At 34.0% G+C, this 21,020-nt stretch overlaps 1 protein-coding gene across 1 annotated transcript; it reads right to left on the bottom strand.

Annotated features, from left to right (window-relative positions):
• Window positions 1-4,404: 4,404 nt before the first annotated feature.
• Window positions 4,405-20,348, bottom strand: LOC149805051 (uncharacterized). The gene is made up of 5 exons (XM_089933471.1): window positions 20,334-20,348; window positions 18,088-18,267; window positions 15,768-15,912; window positions 9,542-9,655; window positions 4,405-4,786 (listed from the first exon to the last, which is right to left on the bottom strand). The coding sequence occupies exons 1-5, from the start codon at window positions 20,346-20,348 to the stop codon at window positions 4,476-4,478; spliced, it is 765 nt and encodes a 254-aa protein (XP_089789597.1). The 3' UTR covers window positions 4,405-4,475.
• Between the last annotated feature and the right edge of the window lie 672 nt (window positions 20,349-21,020).

Consider the following 21,020-nt stretch of genomic DNA (forward strand, 5'->3'; position numbering starts at 1 on the left):
AGGAGAGAAAATACAAAGAAGAGGAGGAGGAGAGAAGAAACAAAGAAGAGGAGGAGGAAAAGGAGAGAAGAAGAAGAAATTTCAGAATCCCAGAGAGCGAAAATTGGGATTCTGAAGCCAGATATCCTGCCTCTGCTCTCTCCCCCCAAAAGGTAAAAAGTAACTGGGGGACAAGATGTGTATGTGGCGCCAGGCCTGGAAGGTGCCACCATTAACCAGGTGTCCATGAAGTTCCAAAAAAAACAGCCCTTTTCAGGGCTACCCAATACTCTAGAAAAGAAATAACTATCCATTTGCCAATGTGTGTAGGTAGAGTAGTGTGAATATAAACACTAACTCTTTATTCATAGTGTGAGTGTATGTGTTTGTGTTTGTAACGGCTCGCGTACGTTTGTGTGAATAGTAGATTATGGGTTTTTTAACTATTTCTTAGCGTATGTGGAGAGTATAGTTAGGGTTTTATTATATGAAATGAGAAAGTAGGGGATGTTTTCCTTCACGTCCGCGCAATGTTTGGTCATGATCTAGGTAAGATCAATTTTATGTTTTAGGGGGATGTTTTCCATCACATCCGCGCTTTCACTATAAGAACCCACCACGTTCATCGTTGGAACCATTCTACGGAATAAAGACAAAGAAGATGGTAGCTGTAACAGAATTGTTTAACCAGTTGAAAGACATTTGGTATTGGATGGTGGATGGAGCTTATGCAGTGGAAAGGATTGAACGAGAATGGAAGCATGAACTTACCCGAGATTTTATCAGAAGACAAGTGACCAACCTAAAATTATCTATGGATCTGGTGAAAGAGATGATAGAAGAAGAAGTAAAAAGACTAAGAGGCTTTACAGATCCAGAGTATGTAAAGATTGGTCACTTAAAGGAAGCCATGGATAATGTGATAGAAGTCAGGTGCTTTTTGGAAGACGTAATGGAATGGACAGAGTGGTCCTTTGTCAAAAAAGGCCTAGACCAGCTTAAGAAATCGGAACAACTTATGAGAAAAGTAATGGAGGAAGAAGTGAAAAAGATCAAAGACAAGTGGAATAAAGAATGAAAGGATAAGGAAAACTTAAAGGAAAAAGAGGCCTTTGACAAACTCAACAACAATTGGATCAAGATACAAGAGAAGTTCAGGGCTATGGGTCACCCAGACTGGTTACCTGAAAAAGAAAAAAGGAAGAACAAAGGAATTTGGGGAAAGATTAGGGGATGGATGAGGAAATGGAGGAAATAGAAGAAGAAGCAGAAGAAAGCCAAAGGCCCTTTTCAGGGCCAGCCATATTTCTCGAAAAGAGAATGACTTTTCAATTGCCTACCCTTTTTTTAAAAAATTTAAAAAAAAAAAAAAAAAAATCCCATGTTCAATTCCCCTTGTACGTAAAATGACCCACAATTTATTCCCATGTTAATTCCCCTTGTACGTAAAGTGGTACACGATTTTTCGCCATGTTAAATTTCCATTGTACGTAAAGTGGCCCAGGGGTCTCTGTAATGCTAATTTCCATTGTACGTAAGGTGGCCCTATTCACTACTAGTGTGGTAAAGAAAAAAGTCCTAACATAAAATAATTCAGAAAACTGTTTTCATTCTTGCACATGAGTAATCCTTTGTGATTTTACTGCCTCAAAAAAGTAAAGTGTGCAAAATAAATTTCCCATGTCACTAGCAACTGATAAAAAGGTTCCTTTGAAAAGAAAGTTAGTAAAACAAACTTCCAATCACATCAAGGTTCTCTCTAGTATTTATAAACATAAGTTCAGGCTGATGAAGAAGCAGCAAGCTGATGTTTATTAGCTTTTCATGCTGTTTCATTTCATAGGTACCACAATGGTTTCACAAATTTAAATAAGACAGCATAATTGTCCTTCCATTTCTGTTTTATTTTCATTGCTGGAGAAAATTCTGAATCCTCTTCCTTTTTGACATGAAGAAGATGAAATAGGTGAAAGCAGAACATGCTTTGCACAATCGAATGTGGTTGTTAAAGACTGGCATGGAAGCCTCAATTTTGAATGAACCAATCATATTTTCAAACTCTATATCCCTATAAACATCAATTTATTTACCCTAAGAATGGCACTGGGTCCCCGTTATAGACAAAAAAGTGCAAGGAAATTTTGAATTTAATATTTTGTTTTAGTACAAAGACAGATTTTTGACAAAATAATGTACAGCCATATTCATCTCCAAAATACAGGACAAATATGAGAAAAACAAAACACTTGGCAGCTATGTACATGCTGTATATAATCTAATGGAATGCTGGGAAACAGGCTGATTCAAGCTCTTTTCAATATAAAGACCCATACCAAATTTGGTTAAAATACAAAATTCACCTGTAAAGTTGTTGCTGCAGAAACCAAAATGCCTCCTGTAAATGATGGTGTGCAAAATTGGAAAATGAATTCATGCAAGGTCTCAACAGTATCAAACTGTATACCAAATGTGATTCAAATTAACAATCCTTGGTAATGATAGAAACCAAAGTCAGGAAGATGGGCAATCAGGGACATAACTCTTATGAAGAACATGCTAGAACACTAAAAATAATAATAATAATAATAATAATAATAATAATAATAAAGACTTTATTATGATGGAAACCAAAGTCAGGAAGATGGGCAATCAGGGACATAACTCTTATGAAGAACATGCTAGAACACTAAAAATAATAATAATAATAATAATAATAATAATAATAATAAAGACTTTATTATGATGGAAACCAAAGTCAGGAAGATGGGCAATCAGGGACATAACTCTTATGAAGAACATGCTAGAACACTAAAAATCTAATTCTTTCAAGTTCCCATCAATATAGAACTTGAAGCCAAATCTGATTAAAGTATTTGTAAAAATCATTAAAAAATTAAAGCATATGGAAGTGCCAATTTTGTCAGGGGATCAATAATCAGCAGCTGTAACTCCTGCACATGATGAGAAAGAAGAGTGGGAATTAAACTTTCTAACTGTCTCATCAACATACCTTCCAACAGTGTTGGGGGTTTCATAAACTAAAATGTCATATTTAAACAAGAACTGAAAACAAGTTATCTACTCATAAAAGCCAACAGAAAATAACTGGAAATTCATATTTGAATGAAAGACAATAAAATATATGATTTTTCTGATGAATTAACAATACTTTGAAACAGACAAGTCAGCAGACTTAGCAATGTCAAAAATCATCACACACACATATGCACACATAATCACAACCACAAAGACATTAAATAAAAACCAGATACAACAAGTTTTGTCTTTCTTGGATAATGGAATATAGTCTTCAGTCTTTGCTGCTCTTAACAGTTCATTAGGGGGAGGGGTGAAGGTGATTCAAGTGTCATTAGAGTTCACCTCTGCACACACTGGAGACTGGATGGTGCTGTAATTCGAATGGCCCCAACAATCTTGATTTTTTTTCTCAGCATGCAAAATAATCTTTTACATCTACACTGCTGGGAGAGAGTATGAAAAAAGGAATGGCCACACTAGTTAGAATGTTTAAAGATGTTAGTTTCTTTTGGAATTAAGCTCTGCATTTTGCATTGTCCCGATGCTGGTTGTTACATGCTAATGGATGTTGTATCTAATCTCAATATGGTGTTTGCAATATGTGCAAAGAATAAAATGCCCAACCCCCTACCCCAACTGCTATGCATCACAAATTAAAACTCCTTCAACCAGGAGCAATCAAATTTATTTTTGCTAGGCTTGCTCATTTTGCCAATGACTCATCCTTCCCTAAATTGCATTTGTTTCAGCATTTTGCCTTACAAAAAGTAATCACACTTAAACAATTTTCCAACTACCATAAAAAACATCATTGGTGATCATAAATTTGCCAAAACATTGTACTCTTAATATAGATGGCCAAAACGTTAGCATTCAGGGTCAGAAAGAGTAATAATTTTGGTTTCTTCAAAATGCATCTCCTTGATTTACTACCTAAATAAATTGAGTTGTTACATTTTCTTTGACATACCTATGCAAATTTGTTTCCCCACAGGATTTTTATCACAACATCACCCTACCTATTGTCAGTCTACAAAGTAATGTGTCCAAGGTTGGTTGTTTGTTTTAGGCTGACTGTCAACTGTATACATTGCCCTGAGGTGAGTTTTTTGTAAGCATTAAGTACAAATGTTTACTGTTTACACAGGTTAAGGACATGTATCTTGACTTCAAGAAAGTCTACTTTTTTAAAGTACAATTACTGAAAATACTGTATTCCAAAACATGACCAAGTCATGAGGTATGGGAGTAAAATATTTTGTTTTTCATGTGAGGCACATTCAGTTATGCATCAGTATAAGGCTGCATACAAAATTATGTTAAAATCCAACAAATCCCATTAAAGTTTTTAATTTGTCTTTATGGAAACAAAATTGATAACAGGCATATGGAGTGAGAGATGGACAGATGTAATAATTATATGGCTCTGTCAACTTCATGAAGCAGGTGCTAAATTATTATAGTACATCCATGATGCATAATTTAATGAATTGTATTAATATTGGTGACTGAATGGTCTTTGCTTTTCTGATGGAACATCTCTCAGCTCTGTCAATCATATAATTTGTAAATTCATTCTGTATTTCTTTGTAAATTAATATTTTCATTGTTACCTTGACCTTTTTTAAAAGTTCAGCAAGTTTATCTCGACTCTCTGTCATCTGCAGAGAGTCCAGCAGGAAAATGATCTCACCCATCTTGAGACGTCGAATAGAGAATCTCTCCAGGAATGCTGCAGTCTGCTTTATTAAATTTCCTACAGTTGCACCTGAAGAAATCAAAGAAAATAATCTTCACAAAAATTTCTTTTAGCAAAAATGTTAACTTTCATGGATCCAGAATCATATATATATATATATATATATATATATACACACACACACCCACAAACACATACACACACATTAGAGTTGGGTACCCAAAACTATTTTGTTACATGTGAATTCTGAACATACACCAATATGTACCATGGTATGCTGCAATTATATTAGGGATTTAATTTAATTTAACAATTTAATGTTCTAAGACAGGGGCCTGTCACTTTTTAAAAAAAAATCCATCTATAAATAACTGGAAAAAAATATCCTGCCCTGATTTATTGCAATATAACACAATATCATATCCATTACATTGTCTGAAAACAAAATAATTATCTTGAGGTCAAAGAAAATAAATAACTCAGCTCAAAAGAAAATCACAGCCCCACCTCCCCAAAATGAAATGGTTAGTACCTTACCATAGATAAATTCGCTATGAGTATGTCAATTTTTGTCCAAGTTGTAATTTAAAAACTGTTACTAATTCATGTTGACTATTTTGACCAGACAGTACATGCTGTCCACTAATATTTTCTTCTTCCTTTAAAATATTGTTTTACAAGTAATGTGGCTGGCTCAGAGCATAATCTCTTACTAGGCACCCAGCAAAGGAGGTTCCATGCCTCACTGCAAAGATAATGGAGGGTGAAAGTCTCCTGATCATTGGAGATACACTACAATAGACTTGCTGTTGGTCATCCCCTTACTGTGTTGATGTATCCTTGCAAAACTGGAAATACAGCTTTCATTTCAAGAATGCTGATCGGGGGGGGGGGGGGCAGGAATTATTCATTATTAATCCAGTAACCCTGGATAATTAAGCATTCTGACTCTAAATGTCCACCCTAACTGGAATCTGATGTATTCTTGCACAGATAGGAGTGAGGGTTGGGTGGAGGCATGGAGATCCATATAAAGGTGAGTAAACAATGTTTTTGCTCACTGTGGCTCTTGAAGTGCTGATTTAATCCTGTGGGGCTCTTACTAAGTTCTCGTTCATGAGGAAGTTCATTCCCATGTAAACAAAGCCCTGAGATGGAATGACCTCTGACTTCTTGAGGCTGGGTACAATGCTCAACCAAGTTCCTTATGGACCAAAAATCAAACAGATCCTGATAGAGGGACTGAACATTGTGGATCAACCAGTTGTCAAAGTAATGGAGAATTGGTTCCCAGTAACAAGAGGTAAGATACTACTATTCCCATGATTCAGGTGATACTGATGCAGAAGCAATTCCAAGTGGTAAAACCCAAAACTGGAAACTTTCCTGGTCCAAGCGAACCCAGTAAAATGCAAGAGACTGTCATTCAGGATCCTCTTGACTGCCGCTTTCTGCAAAAGAGTGTGTATCTCCTCTCTCAAGTTCACTCAATTAGACAGGTGAAAAAACATGTGGGTCAGAGATAGAGAGGTTTGTTCTGAAAATGGCATCAAAAGTCAGTGACTCTTGCTCCTAATGGAAAGGAGTCACCCATATCCAGGAAAAGAGGTCCAAGTGAGTACCTATGGGGATGTTTGGGAGTGTGAAGAATGGCAGTGGAGAGCTTGAGTCCATAGGGCTGACCTATCCCCTTAAAAAAGATGACTGTTCTGCATGAGTTCACCATATTTTATTGATGACTGATGATTCTCCACTAAGGATGAGGAATTATTCAGATCAAATGGATCAGCTTATTATCACAAAAAAGAAACAGCTAGGCAATAGTGACAGGTATGTTATTGCTGCTATTAAAATATCATTATAATTCCAAGTCTCTCTGTCCAAGAATATTATAATGGAGTACATTGCATTTCCAGAGAAGAATAATTCAGGATTAAAAATGTTCAGCCCAAATCAAATCTAACACAACAATAAAAAAAACTGGTTCTGCTCAGATGTTATCACATGAATGACTAATTCTTTTATAAAAAGTGATTTATATAAAAAAAATAAAACATAAAAAGAAAACCCAGACGAGGACCAAACGTTCATTATTCTAGAATAGTCTAAGCTATAATTAGAAGGTCATTTACAAAATTTTAAATAAAGCATTCCACAAATGCCATGTACACCAGGCCTAGCTATGTGAAAAAATACCAATGCCCTTGACTCAGTTTAAGATAATGATCCTAATATATATCCTTCAATAAAAAATTATATTAAAAAAAACAATGTTATTTACAAAACTGTCATCGATTTTGGACAAGGCCAGCTACTAGATACAATTTTACATTGCTCATAGCATATAATGAATTAAAAATATAACAAACAATGCAAACTAGATATACATTACATTACTTCCAAATTTCAAGCAGCCTAAAGCAATAAACATACCTCTGAATCTGTCAGCAGGGTCAGTTAGATTCAGCATTTGAAGTTTGTCAACATGGATTATACTAAGTGAGATCAGTAGTAATTCCAAACAAAGTAAAGAAATGAATTGATTATGTTTGGATTATAAAAGAGATTAATTAGCATAAAGAAATTAACATTAATTTGATTCTGTCCATATTGTAGGTTCTACAACAGTACTTTAAGTTGTCCAGATGGATTAGAGTATACTCTGTGTGTGATCATAGTTCAGACTGGAATAAAAGTAGCAATTATCACTGACCTACTAAAGAGCTTAAGTGTTTTAATACAGGGTTAGTTTGGTTTAGGTGTTTAAAGTTTGTAGAGATGTCTAAACTTGTGTTATCTCCCATTGCTAAGTAATCAAAATATCAAGCAAAACTCCTGATGGATGGAAACAAACATTTCAGTAGTTGGAATCAATTGTATAGAACATGAATATGCAATCTGCCATTCATGTATATTCTGGTTTTAAAATCTGCTCTGGAGGTAAGAATGACATTACATGTCATGTTGAAACCCCATCTCATAAAAGCATATTAAATATGACAACAAACATGCCATCACTGAAATCCAGGTTTGCAGAATATGCATTAAATGTGGATAAAGATATACATACCAAGATACTGTTTGCCTGCTTTATAGCTGAACATAATATCCCATTAATGGTTGCAGATCAAGTTTCTGTCCTGTAAAAATGTTCCTTGATTTGGAAATCATGCAAAACATTTTCATACAAATGGAGGAAAACTATTCACATTGTGACCCAAGCTTTGGGTCCACATGACGATAAGAAAATTATAGACATGTGCCAGAATGAAAAATTTGCCATTCTCATTGAAGATTCTCATTCTTTTGAAGTCAAAACTACTGACTGAACCTCCTGATTTCTCCTAAGCTGACTTCTCTGTACTGTCACATGATTTATAATCCCCAGCAGTTAATATAAAAGAAGCCTGCAATCACATATTAGCTTCATGTAATGCTGATGACCTTTGATTTTATGGTTAAAAAGGAGTCATTAATTACTTCTGCCAACTGTCTCAAGATAAAAAGTCATTTTTCCTTTATCAATACCTTTAAACAGGCTCATTTAGGGATCCACTTGATCATGTGTTGGGGCATGTCAGCTGTTTTCGATGTTGTATTGCTGCCTATTGATAACACCTTCAGTTTATTCACATGATAATTAATGTAATCAAGGCAACTTTACTACCTGAGGGTTCACTGTTCAACCAAAAGTTTTTTTGATTTATCAGCTTTAAAACAATATGTGTAAGTGTCCAAATAAAATGTTTGTAATATTTGACATTATTACAAATTTTGAAAATATAGTGCCTGGAAATCTGGTGGGTCCAGCTATTTGAGTTGAATGTGTTATAAACAGGACTAGGCCAATGAAATTAATAGTTTTATAAAATACTTAAATGTTATGATTGACAAAACGAGATAGGGGCCCCAATTGACCGAGTGGTCTAAAGCACTCACCATTACAGATCACTGCCATCTCACCTCTGTCTGCGTGGGTTTGAGTCTCGGGTTCGGCCTATGTGGGTATATGAGAAAGCTTGCTGGTAGCTTCTCATGTGTCAGTGGTTCTTTCTGGGGTTTTCCCGGGCTCTTACTCTACCATTAATACCAGCTGTCATGTATAGCCTATATTGTGCTGAAAAATGGCATTAAACCCCACAACAACAACAACAAAACAAGACATCTGAGATCTTTGACTACATTTCAATGATGTGTTCAACAAATATTGGCCTTCCTCCAAGTCCGATGTACCAGTACTTACAAACAAGATTCCATGTCTTATTTTAGCTACAAATTCATTTTAATATAAATATCAAATGTAAGAAAACTTGAACAGTTGTCAAAGAATCTAGAAACATGGCAATTTTGGCTGACTCTTCCAAAATCAAGAATAGTTTAATCTGCTTACATTAGATGATAGTTCTTGGTAAGATACATATAGAAAAGCATACTATATGGCAAAAGAGTAAAATTTTCAAGTGGAACCATTCCATTCTTGAACCCAAATTGCTTTTTAAAAGACATTAACAAATAGTTTGCCGATTTTAAAATTTCAGACCAGAATGTTTCTTTTTTAAATATACATTTATTTTATAGGAAGTTTAGGAAAAATTAATAAATGTTTGCATTTTTAAGGAATTTATGGTTACTTTACATCATGTAACCATTAACACAAATTATCGTTCATGCGAGCTAGTTTTCTTTTCAAAAGCACTGCATAATTTTAAAGGATCATGCACTTCTGTCTTGTAGATTTCAAAACTACAACAAGCACAAGTATCCCAGATAATCTGCAGTTTCATGCAAAGCTTATGTTATTGATAAATAATGGTTCCTCCTTACCAAAACCATTGCTTCCACTGTCAGATGCATCAGATAGAGCAGACGTAGATTTTTTTTTCCTGCTGTACTCCGATAAAGAGGATTTTACCCTGCTGTACAAACTGTTGGCATCAGCTGTAAAAGAAATTTCATAAAACATCACAAACAAAAATTGATGCAGGACAGATGAATTACTCACTGAACAAGACTAAAAGAGGGAGATAGGGCTGCCACACCCTAGTATATGATAGTTTATTGGTTGGGATATGGCAAACAAAATTACAATTTTAACCTGTAAACTCCACATTGAATATCATGTTTCTCATACAATTACTCGTTGTATAGCTTACCTGCAATAATGTAGCAATCAGGGTGATTGTAATGTATTGTCAAGGGTCAAATGACTGATGTTGATACTACATAATCAGTACATATGACTGCAATCAAATATGTTCTAATATAGTTTGCAAGGTATGCAAATCAAAAGACACATCAACTAATGAACACGCAACTGTTATGTTTGTAAGAGGTGATGATCTAAGCCTAATAGCAGACTCCATCAAAAAGCAATCTGCATGCTGCTAATTACACCATTACATGCATTTGAAATTCATAAAAGGGTACAGCTTATGCACCCAGAAATGGCCACTATGTACCATTCTTGTCTGCAACACAAGCTGCAATTTGTATATTCAGGGAAAAACTCTTAGCTGATGAAAAATCAATTAATTGCAGATTAAGCGGTATGGAAAATGATCTGACTCAATGATCGCACAAAGATGGATAGGGAAAATCCAAGCACTAACACCTCCAATGCCAATCCTAATGAACTATTATCAACAGACATTGCCAAACTCTTTAATTGTGGCAGATAAGATGACGACTTCAGTGGATTTAGGATGAGGACTGAATCACATATATAGGAGTGTATTTTGTTGAGATGTAGATTTTTTATCAAGTCAATGGAATAGAATATGTCATATTTTGAAATGATTTAGTAATTCTGTTTGTGAAACATATCTAATCTTTCTAGATAAGATGAAGTATATGCTCATAAATTGTCTCCCTTTATGAAATTTGACTGGTTACAACAAGTTGTGAATGATAGCACCATGTTGAGTCACTGGCTCAAGCTCAGTAAATAAAAAAATACACTGTATACAGTATAGCTGATGCAAGTTTTTCAGTTCTTTACTAATTTTAAAAATCTTCATGTTGCCATGTTACAAACTTGTAGAGTTGCAGCATTTGAAGGAGGAAAATAGACTCATACATATGTATCCTCATGTCATGCTACCGAATTGCTGTGGAGAGGGCATAGCCAACTTGAAAATTGATCTGAATGCTACAAGAATGGGCAAATATGTATGAAATTTAACCATGCTGAACTTTTAATAAATAATTTTTGAATTTTAAATGCAATTAAATATTGCCAAAAAAGGTCTGTTTTTATTTTGCAAATTTGAAATAATAGTTTGAAATAATATTTTGACCCTACTTATTTCTGTGTAAAAAGTGTTGACTATAATAACATTTTACTGTTGAGCATTATTCACACTCCAAAATATAGTAGCTTGTCATAAATAACAGATTATCTTTCCTGCAATTAACATAATCTAAAAAACACCCTACAGAATCAGTAAGCTCTACTGCAAGAGAGAGAGAGAGAGAATATAGGACACTGAGGGCTATATCATAGTCACCAACCTTGTGTAATGTTAGACCTAATCACAGAAATGCAGGAGTCAGAGCTATAAATGATGTGTTTCTTCTCCTCTGCTTATTTGTCAGAGAATAAAAAACAAAATATATCTGAGCATCTTAGATTGCAACGAAGTCATCACCGAGATGGATAGAGAGCTTTAAGTTTTGAAATCATTACAATTTTCCCACTCATTAATTTCATAATATAAATTTAATGAGGTCTTGCTATAGTAGAACCTATCTTGAAAGACTATACCTCTGCCCAAAAATGATGGTCTCCCAAGACAGGTGGTCTCTTATAACAGGTCATAATACTATATAATCAATAAGTTTGTGCACTGAGAATATAGTTTCTCTAGACAGGTGGTCTTGCACAGCAGTGGTTTTTCAATACAAGTTTTACTGTACAGACAATTAGCAAACTTCACTGGTAATTTCTGGACAGCTATAACTCGGGCTGTCAAATATGATGCTTCAAGTGAGATGGTTTCATGCAATTTAAACAAAAACTTTAAGCTGGAACCTGAAAATTACATCATCTTTTGATGCTGCTAATTAACTCACCATTTTATAAATGTTGACAACAGCTAATTAGCCTTGATATCTGTAGAACATCAACAGAGGTGAGGTCATGGTTGGAGTGCACATGGTTGAGAAAAGCCAAATTAATGTACAGGATATCCAATAATAGTGCTTCTGAATATTTACAATCTCTATTCCAGTATAGGCTACCTGGCAATACTCCCCACCTGCAATCCATGTCTACCAAACAGTATAAAATTCCCAAACCAAATAAGGAATTATTTATATATAAAAATTCCAATGCTCTAAATATTACAAGTTCAGCAATACCTGGAAATCTGAGTTTAAATGTGTGCAGGCAAGTAGGTCCTGAGTTTGTTTCATTAAGTCAGTTTTAATATAGTATATAGAAAGAAGAAATGATGTCACCAAGCACATGAAGACACTGTAACTGCATTTCTGTAACAAACACATCCACTTTGAAGGCCTTGTTTAGGACTGGATCAAAATGGGATAAAGTGTACTTGCTGAGACTTTGTTTTTAAATTTTGTGGCAGAGCATAATTTACCATCCATCACCACAAAACAGTTTATGAAACTGGATAAAGTTATGTTTTCAGGCTAAGAGACTGCACAATTATGTTCATACCAGGGTACAGAGAACACATATTGTCACTCAGGTCCTGGTCCCCCAATGGGACTGGGAAGCTAAAAACAGGTACAGGAGTCAGAAGATTGAGAATATAGATTATGGCCAAAAATACACTTGTTTAGTTTTTGATACCCTTAAAACATATAAAATTTATGTCAATAAGGTTTAGAATCTATTAATAAAATTTTTGAACTCTCCAATGCTAAAAGACATGGACAAGAAATATTAAAAGTTCAGCAATACCTGGAAATCTGAGTTTAAGTGTGTGCAGGCAAGTAGGTCCTGAGTTTGTTTCATTAAGTCAGTTTTAATATAGTATATAGAAAGAAGAAATGATGTCACCAAGCACATGAGGACACTGTAACTGAATTTCTGTAACAAACACATCCACTTTGAAGGCCTTGTTAAGGACTGGATCAAAATGGGATAAAGTGTACTTGCTGAGACTTTGTTTTCAAATTTTGTGGCAGAGCATAATTTACCATCCATCACCACAAAACAGTTCATAAAACTGGTTAAAGTTATGTTTTCGGGCTAAGAGATTGCACAATTATGTTCATACCAGGGTACAGAGAACACATATTGTCACTCAGGTCCTGGTCCCCAATGGGACTGGGAAGCTAAAAACAGGTCCAGGAGTCAGAAGATTGAGAATATAGATTATGGCCAGATATGCACTTGTGTAGTTTTTGATACCTTTAAAACATAAAATTTATGTCTTATTGACATAACCAAATTTAGAATCTATCAACAAAATTTTGAACTCTGGATTTCATGTCCTGGTTCTATTACAACATATGTATTAGATACAAAGTATAATCTACATGAAGACTATTATTCATTTTTTATCCAATTCTCAATCACTTCAACATCTGTCTTTCCATGGGTGCAGGTCTTTATGCATTGGCCATTCACCTGCATATCAGTCTGTAATCTCTCAACCACACTGTAACAGATGTGTCCCTAGGAGCTGAAATGATGAGTTGGTAGGTATTTACCCTTCTATTGGTGCTTGAAGATGGAGCAAGCATAAAAGGGATTAACTGCCCCTGGTTACCATGGCTGGAGAAATGAAACATCAAGTAAGCTGTAGTATTATCTGATTCCAAATTCTGTCTTCTCCCTAAACTGTGTTGTACCCTGGGATACATCACTAGATGGGCTAAATGATCAAACAGTAGGTTTGTGACCTTATATTTTGTTTTCTTCTAAGATTTAATTTACCTGTCACTCAGTTCATAGTTGGAATATTATATTATGGAATCTTCCCTTTAACCACATACCACCATTACCCTGGGTTATATCCTGGGTGGGGCAATGAGATTACTTCTTCTTCTTATTATTATTATTATTATTAATTTCAGTAAAGCAGTATCCAGATCAAAGCATGTTTTGATATGCTACAGTCACAATCTTACCAGACACCTTGTGCCACATCTTGATTGTGTCCTTAGTTTTGGCATTTGGGTCAAAAAGTATAACTTGTTGCTTACAATTATTTGTGCATCCAGTTTGCACTCTGTATGGAATATATGACGTCATGTTTTTCTTATGTGACATTCCTGTCTTTGGGTCATGCCCTGCTCCAAGGCATATGGTGTCATAGGGTTATGACTTTTGATATTTGAGCAGTTCATCTCAGAGTGGGGTGGCTCTGATGGCAGTGGTTGGGATGTGATAATGTATTGACCATAGTAGCAGTAGCACTACAGATGGAATTGAAGAACCTTGTATTAATAGGTCTTAATGATCCTTTAGTGATAGGAAATTGTAGATGAGTCAGCTTGTGTTTGCAGTGGTATAGGATTGGAAGACTTAGATCAATTTATGAATGTATCTGAAGTGCAATGCAATAATTGCAGTTTTAAATAAAAGTTTTATAAATGGCCATATAATATCCCAAATTTGTATTGAACATTCATAAAACGTTCATTAAAACATAAGAAATGAAATCGAAATTTTAACCAAAAGAACGCCTTGAATATTGACTCCATGGCATCTCCAAGGGTTTTGACATAGGGGTAGTAACAAAATAAGTTAAGGATGTGTTAATCTAACTTATATTAAAAAAAGGAATAGATGTGACACAATTGCAGAAGACCTCTTCCAACTCCAACATTTTTAGCAGTCATTTCTTATCTGATACAATTTATTAATGAAAACTTTCAGGCATGATAGTACTGATGACATTGAATATAACCAATAAATTTCACAAAATGTTGTACTAAATTATTTAAGCATTTATGTTCAAGGTTACTATATAATTCAACTGAATATGGACAGTTCTTCTTGTCCAAGACTTGTGCTGTTAATTAGGTAAAATCAGCAGATACTGCTTATATGTGATTGGTCAGTTCATACTGTCAGTGAAGGTGAGAGGAAGTAGGCTTAATTGGCTAACCAAAATGTGAGACCAAATCTCATTATTGACCCAAATGACCCCAGCCAAGAGCAAAGCCCTGGGACATGAGTGGCACTTAGAGAAGTAAGTATATTATATTTTATTTAAAATACAAAGAGAACTGAATAAGACTGTTTATGAAAATTCGGTCAGAAATTATTGAAATATCATGATAAAATATTAACTACTTCATGACCCATTGGAAGAGAGATTTGCCCTTCTGAAATACCTATGGTTCAACATTCCAAAGACAAAATCAAAAATAGTCTTCCCACCTGATTACCTTGGAAGCAACAGTGTCAAAATTATTACACACTCATGTTCTAAAAAGGACTCCTATTAAGATTTATTGAAACTGGCTCTGCTTTTTGGGACAAGAAGCTGAAAATAGGTTTTTATATGGTTGGTAGAGAAGCCACACTATTGCTATGGGAGCAACCCTGGTGATGATTTTTTGACAAAGTATGTCCCAAAAAACATTCCTACCAAGTATGATGAAAAATTTAGCAGCCATACAAGAAAAGTAAAACCTTGAGTTTCTATAAGATTTAATAATGTTGTTAGGGGACCCACTCAAAATAAAATGTTGTCCCAAGAAACATTCCTCCTATGATAGATTAAAACTGACTCTACTGCTATGGAGAAGTTGAAAACATGTTTTCCATATACTAAGGAAGACACTGCAGTGATGCTGTCAAGAATTAGCAGGAGAGAAGTATCTTCCCCATGGCTTCTAAATAAAGGGGGCATCAGGAAAATTACATGGTGGTATAATTTTTACCTTTAACACCTTTCCCTTCCATGTATCCAGTGCTATGCTAATACTGAAATATTCACATGAACCACCATATATTAGCACTGTTCTGTTGACATTTTCAGTAGTTAATCTGTTTCCAGTTGGGACCTGAACCTGGGTTGCCAAGTGGTCAAAGGTGTGAATTTGCTAATAACAGATGAATGATACTAACACTTATACCCATCCAGATCTTGCCCTGGTCTTTTATCCTCATCTACTTCCTTGGGTTTGTCTCCACTTTCAGGAATATCTGGTGTTTTATCTTCAGTTTTTTTTCCACCTATTCCAATTAAGGCTCTGTCAACCAGAACTTCATTCTACACAAAAGAAACAGACTAGTAAATAATGTTACTTATTTTTTACTTAGCAGAATAAATCATAAAAAAATGATGTTATAATTTCATCTAATTACTGAGTAAAACTTGACTTAACGACAATATGGTCAATGGTTTTGCATTCCATTAACAGTTGAGGATCGAGGAACTTACTATACAAATTTCTTAAAATCATCACACACAAAATCCTTTTCCTAATAGTGACGTTTTCATTTTCAAATAAATTAGATTCAAAAAGATATCAAGTGTAAGAACAGTTTTCAAACTGGAGGAAATGCTGAACAATATGCTCACATAAATATACCCCCTTCTCTCACACATCAGCCCCTACCCCTATGATGGAGTTGAGTACCATGATGGAGTCTACAGTCAAGAAAATGCTAATAGACCCTAAAAAGAATAAAGTTACCAAATAATTTATTTTAGAATAAATACAAACAGAATGGAGAATTGATGCAAACAGAATGGGCAACAAATAAAACCTTACATGAAATGCAGAATAAACACAAATGAAATTAATGCATTTTAAAGAAAATGGAGAGCACAAAATAAGGAATAATTTCCATAAATGAGAACAGAAGGAAAAACACATGCATTTTATGAATTCATAATGTGTTACACCTCTTAAATAAGTAACAGAAAGAAGTGAAACAATCAATTTCAGTAAAATCAACAAGTTATTTAGTTCTATACAATACAAAGTGAAAACTGAAGAGACACTTACAGTATTGTGAATTAAATCCCCCAAAATCCTAATTGTCCTATCATAAGTCCAAAAGTATCAAATGTTCTGAATGAATTCCAATAGTCTCAAATGTCCTGATATAATGCAACAATGCAATCCAGCATGTCTTTGAATGTGTTCATAATAATCCAAAGTAGTGTAGATAAATCTAAAAGTTAATGAGCACTTTAGTAATTCCAAGGAGCATTTTAAATAAATAATTTCTCTCAAACTAAATCTGACAGCCTGATATAAATCAAGATTTAATTATTAATTTATCAAATCCTTATTTATACAAATTTTCACTTGAACCATAACCTCATAAACTTCAACTATAATGCAACAGACTGTGAAGATTTCCAATGGAAAAACCTAGTCTGACTGTAAACATGACTGACCTTGAACTCTTGCTATCTAAACATGATGTTTACAACAAACAATCATGGACACATGTTTACAACTTACAACTATAAATAAAAGTTAAACACAAAATATAAATTAAATATACTCAGCTAATGTAATAGGATTAATTTCTTAATGAGGCAAAAACTCTTATCATGATACAATACATATCAAGTTTTATCTTGAACAGTTCTGGAGATATTAACTAGAAAATGATGTGACAGAACCAATTTATAATATAAATGGCAATAATTCTACAAATCCCAATCAGACAGATCCCCTTTTTCTCACAGGACTCAATGTCTAGTCATTATCTAAAAACATACAAAGTTTCATGAAGATATCTCAATAGGTTCAGGTGATATTAGGTAAATAAAAGTGTATCAGAAGTATAATAAACTTTATCAAAAACATAACCAAAGTTTTCAAAGACCTTACTTTGCCTTTTGAGTCATAGGAAGGGTAGGGGTTACTGGATACAAAAGAACAGTGCTTCATAATTTACAGACCAACCCGATAGGCTTCCTTTTCAGGGTTTAGGTCATATATAACCATACAGAAACACCTTTCAAAAAAATTTAACCAATATTTCCAAATGATATTTACCTTGAGCTAGTGTCATAGAGAGGATACAAGTACTTGGATATAGAAGGTCAGTGTTGACTAAATTTACAGTCCAAAAATTATAACTGTCACTACAAGCATTTGGAACTTAATAAAAACAAACTTTAACAAAAACCATATACAATGATAATGAAACCTATATATTACAGACACTAAAGCATGTGAAATAATAAACCTATAGATTTAAATATTTACTTAAATCAACATTGTTTTTACCAGAAATTGTTTCTATCCTTGTCTCAGTTTAAAAGGGCTCCACTGCATCCATTTATTCTTTCAAATTAGTCTGCATAGTACTCAGTTAATGGACTGGAAGGCCTCTTACCAAGAACAGCTGTATTGTGCAATTTTATCAGATCAAACAAATGAAACAACCTTGATATTATCAAGACAAAGGATTGACCAACCTTGTACACAAGCTTCATGTCATCACATTCTTGTACCCACTTAGGTGCTTCAACAAATTTAGACTCAAGGAAGTTTGTAGGGTCAACAGCTCCTCCATCTCTCACAACTGCCAAATGAATGTGATTCATTCCAGTACAGGGTGACTTTGTTGCAGTTCCTATTTTGTCTCCTTTACCAACCTGAATAGTATACAAAAACTACACTAGCTTTCAATTATCAAGTTTGAGGCTAATAGTAAATGCTATAATAGATACTCTGTTACAAATACTGAGTACAGATCAATATGTACCCTAACTGACATGTACTCAAGCTAAAACATAACCAAACCAAAACATACCCAAACTGAAATCTACCCAAACCAAAACATACCAAAAAGTAAAACTGTACTCAAGTCAAAACATACCCAAATTAAAAACCTACCCAACCCAATTAAAGCAAGTGGTCCTGCCCTTTACTGTTAAGTTTTACAAGTTGAAAGTGATTCTCATGAAGTTGTTAATAAACATAGATGTTTTTGGAGTATAGTAATATGATTGTCAACAAGAATACTTTGTGATGATATTTAGCTTTCCCATCAAGATCAAAGCATTGCATATGTAAAAGTTTTCACAGTGACAAAATCATGTATACACAACTCAGTCACTGTGATAATTAACTGCTCCTGACATTATAAAAAAACACACTAAACATAGAAAGAACAGAGAAGCAACATAAATTCAACTGGATTTATGCAGGGATTTTTTGCACACGAGTCAGCACATATTTCTAGTTCACTTTGTCAATAAGTGGAAAATCTGATTAATGTAATAATTGCATTTTATAGAACTTCCATGCAAAGAGATGCAAGAGGACATAATGCAAGAAAATTGTCAGCCAGTGAGCTTTTTTTGATAATTAGCATCTCTGCCAAATGTTACTTTGGATTTGGGTTGATTTCAGATCATCTGATTAATCTAAAATCCTGTAGGAATAATGGATTTTAATGCAGCTAGATGTTTTATATTGCTAATTAAAATCAATAGTATTTAACAAATCAAGATGCTGAAGAAAATTATTCCTAATAATTTATGATTTTGGGAGTAAACTACACAATGGAAAAATGAAAATGAACGACATGAAAATAAAGCAAAATACTCAATGGAAAATGGAATGCAATGGAAATAAAGAACAATGGAAATTATTCAATGTTTTTAATTTTTTAATTTAAAAGAAGATCAAAAGAAGTTTTTAATCATCATATGTTACATATCTGTTTGTATTGCAAAATAGAAAATAAAATTAGTTTTCGAAATAAATGTCGCTAGTTTATGAAAAAAAATGAATCTTGTTTGGTGGTGTATCAACAATTAGTCTAGTTCCCAGCTAATTTTACTTCAGACTTGGTAGTATACTATTATATACCACTCAAGGAACCAGACTAATCAACAAACCAAAAAGCAGTGACGTAAGACACAGATGTTTTTGTGTACACGTGATGGTTGTTGAAATTAGTTGGAATGATCTGTCATATGTTGGACATTTTGGAAGTAAATGTTATTTATACAGAATAACAAACAACTTCATTAGAAAAAGTGCATTTTTATTAACAATTATTATTGATGTGATTGTAAAACAAGGATTCAGTCATTAAACAGCCCAGTTGCCCCCCCCCCCACGGTTTTCTCAATGTATAAACAGATTTTTTTAATTTGTTGAGGTCCCTCGGTAACTCAAACCCTGACTTATAGTGTGGTCTCTGTGGACCCAATTGTGCATGAGTTATCAAGGGAGAGGTATGTAACTTTAAATGACAAGACACTACAAACAAGCTGATTCGGAATTTCATTTTCAGCTTATCCAGATATTATTACAACATAAAAAGCTTTTGTAAACTGGGAATGAGAATAATTGTATTTGATATATTTAGGACAAGGAATTCTGGCTTTGCTCATTGTGTAAAAGTCCTGGCAAAAACAATAACCATGTAAACTTGAGACGCTAGCTAACATGACTAATCATGGTTCTCTTTCTCAATTATAATAATTTTGCAATGATTTTATTGGTATTTATGTTTTAATCAATCCTTTCATTTATATTTATTTTATACATCATTACAGATTTAGATAATATAAAATAAATATCGCCAACACCAACACCACCATCATCATCATCAAAAAATCATGAAGGATACATTTTAAGACATATTATACTGTTCTATCCCTTGTGTTCAATTGACTTAACTAATATCTGTATTATTTCCATTTACTTTTGTCTGCATCATCTTTCTATCCTTAATAATCACAACTAAAAAATTTATTGAAAATTTGCCTGATATTCTGAGTGTCAATGACATAATAGATAATTAAAAAATCAAGCAAAGCACAGTGATATTGTGCAATTCATTTTTTATTATTTATCCTGACAGACTTTAAAGGTTGTCATCCATTCATCTACTGTGCATTCATAAATACATAGTTGAAATAAAAGTGCATATATGAAATTATTTTCTGACCAAAACCATGGCTCCATGTTATTTCATACTCATGTACTTTCTGTAACGTCTGACCTAACTTGAGCCAAGTTCAACAGAGGGTATCAAATCATCACATAAAGACTACTCTCCTCTACCATTAATTGAAAATTAATCATTTTGAATCTAACCATCCTACTCTGCTGTTTGTGGTAAGCCACCACTTACATAGAATTTTGTGTAGGAAGCATCATTTGGATGCTGAATTCTGTCATCTGGGGCAACATTTGTCAACACAATGACACTACCAAGAGCTAGGTCTGGAGAATCTATAATCTTTATCTCATCTGGTTTTTCTGACAGTATAGCTACACCAGAAAATGGTGCAACAACCTGTAAAATAAAAATAACAAGCAAATTCAGTAAGTTTCATTAAGTTATTATAACCCCTGCCTACCTTGATGAGGTCATAAAATACACAAT

Source organism: Sinohyriopsis cumingii, chromosome 2 (assembly GCF_028554795.1).
Source record: "Sinohyriopsis cumingii isolate HCF-2022 chromosome 2, ASM2855479v2, whole genome shotgun sequence".
NCBI classification, from domain to species: Eukaryota; Metazoa; Mollusca; class Bivalvia; order Unionida; family Unionidae; genus Sinohyriopsis; species Sinohyriopsis cumingii.

Bases quoted from the DNA above. Each gene is read 5' to 3' on its own strand.
- LOC149805051 (XM_089933471.1), bottom strand. The intron at 9,656-15,767 runs GTTAGTATCATT...TTTCTTTTACAG, and splicing joins AGATCTGGATGGGTATAAGT to CTGATGCCAACAGTTTGTAC. The intron at 4,787-9,541 runs GTAAGGAGGAAC...TGATTTCTTCAG, and splicing joins CAGTGGAAGCAATGGTTTTG to GTGCAACTGTAGGAAATTTA.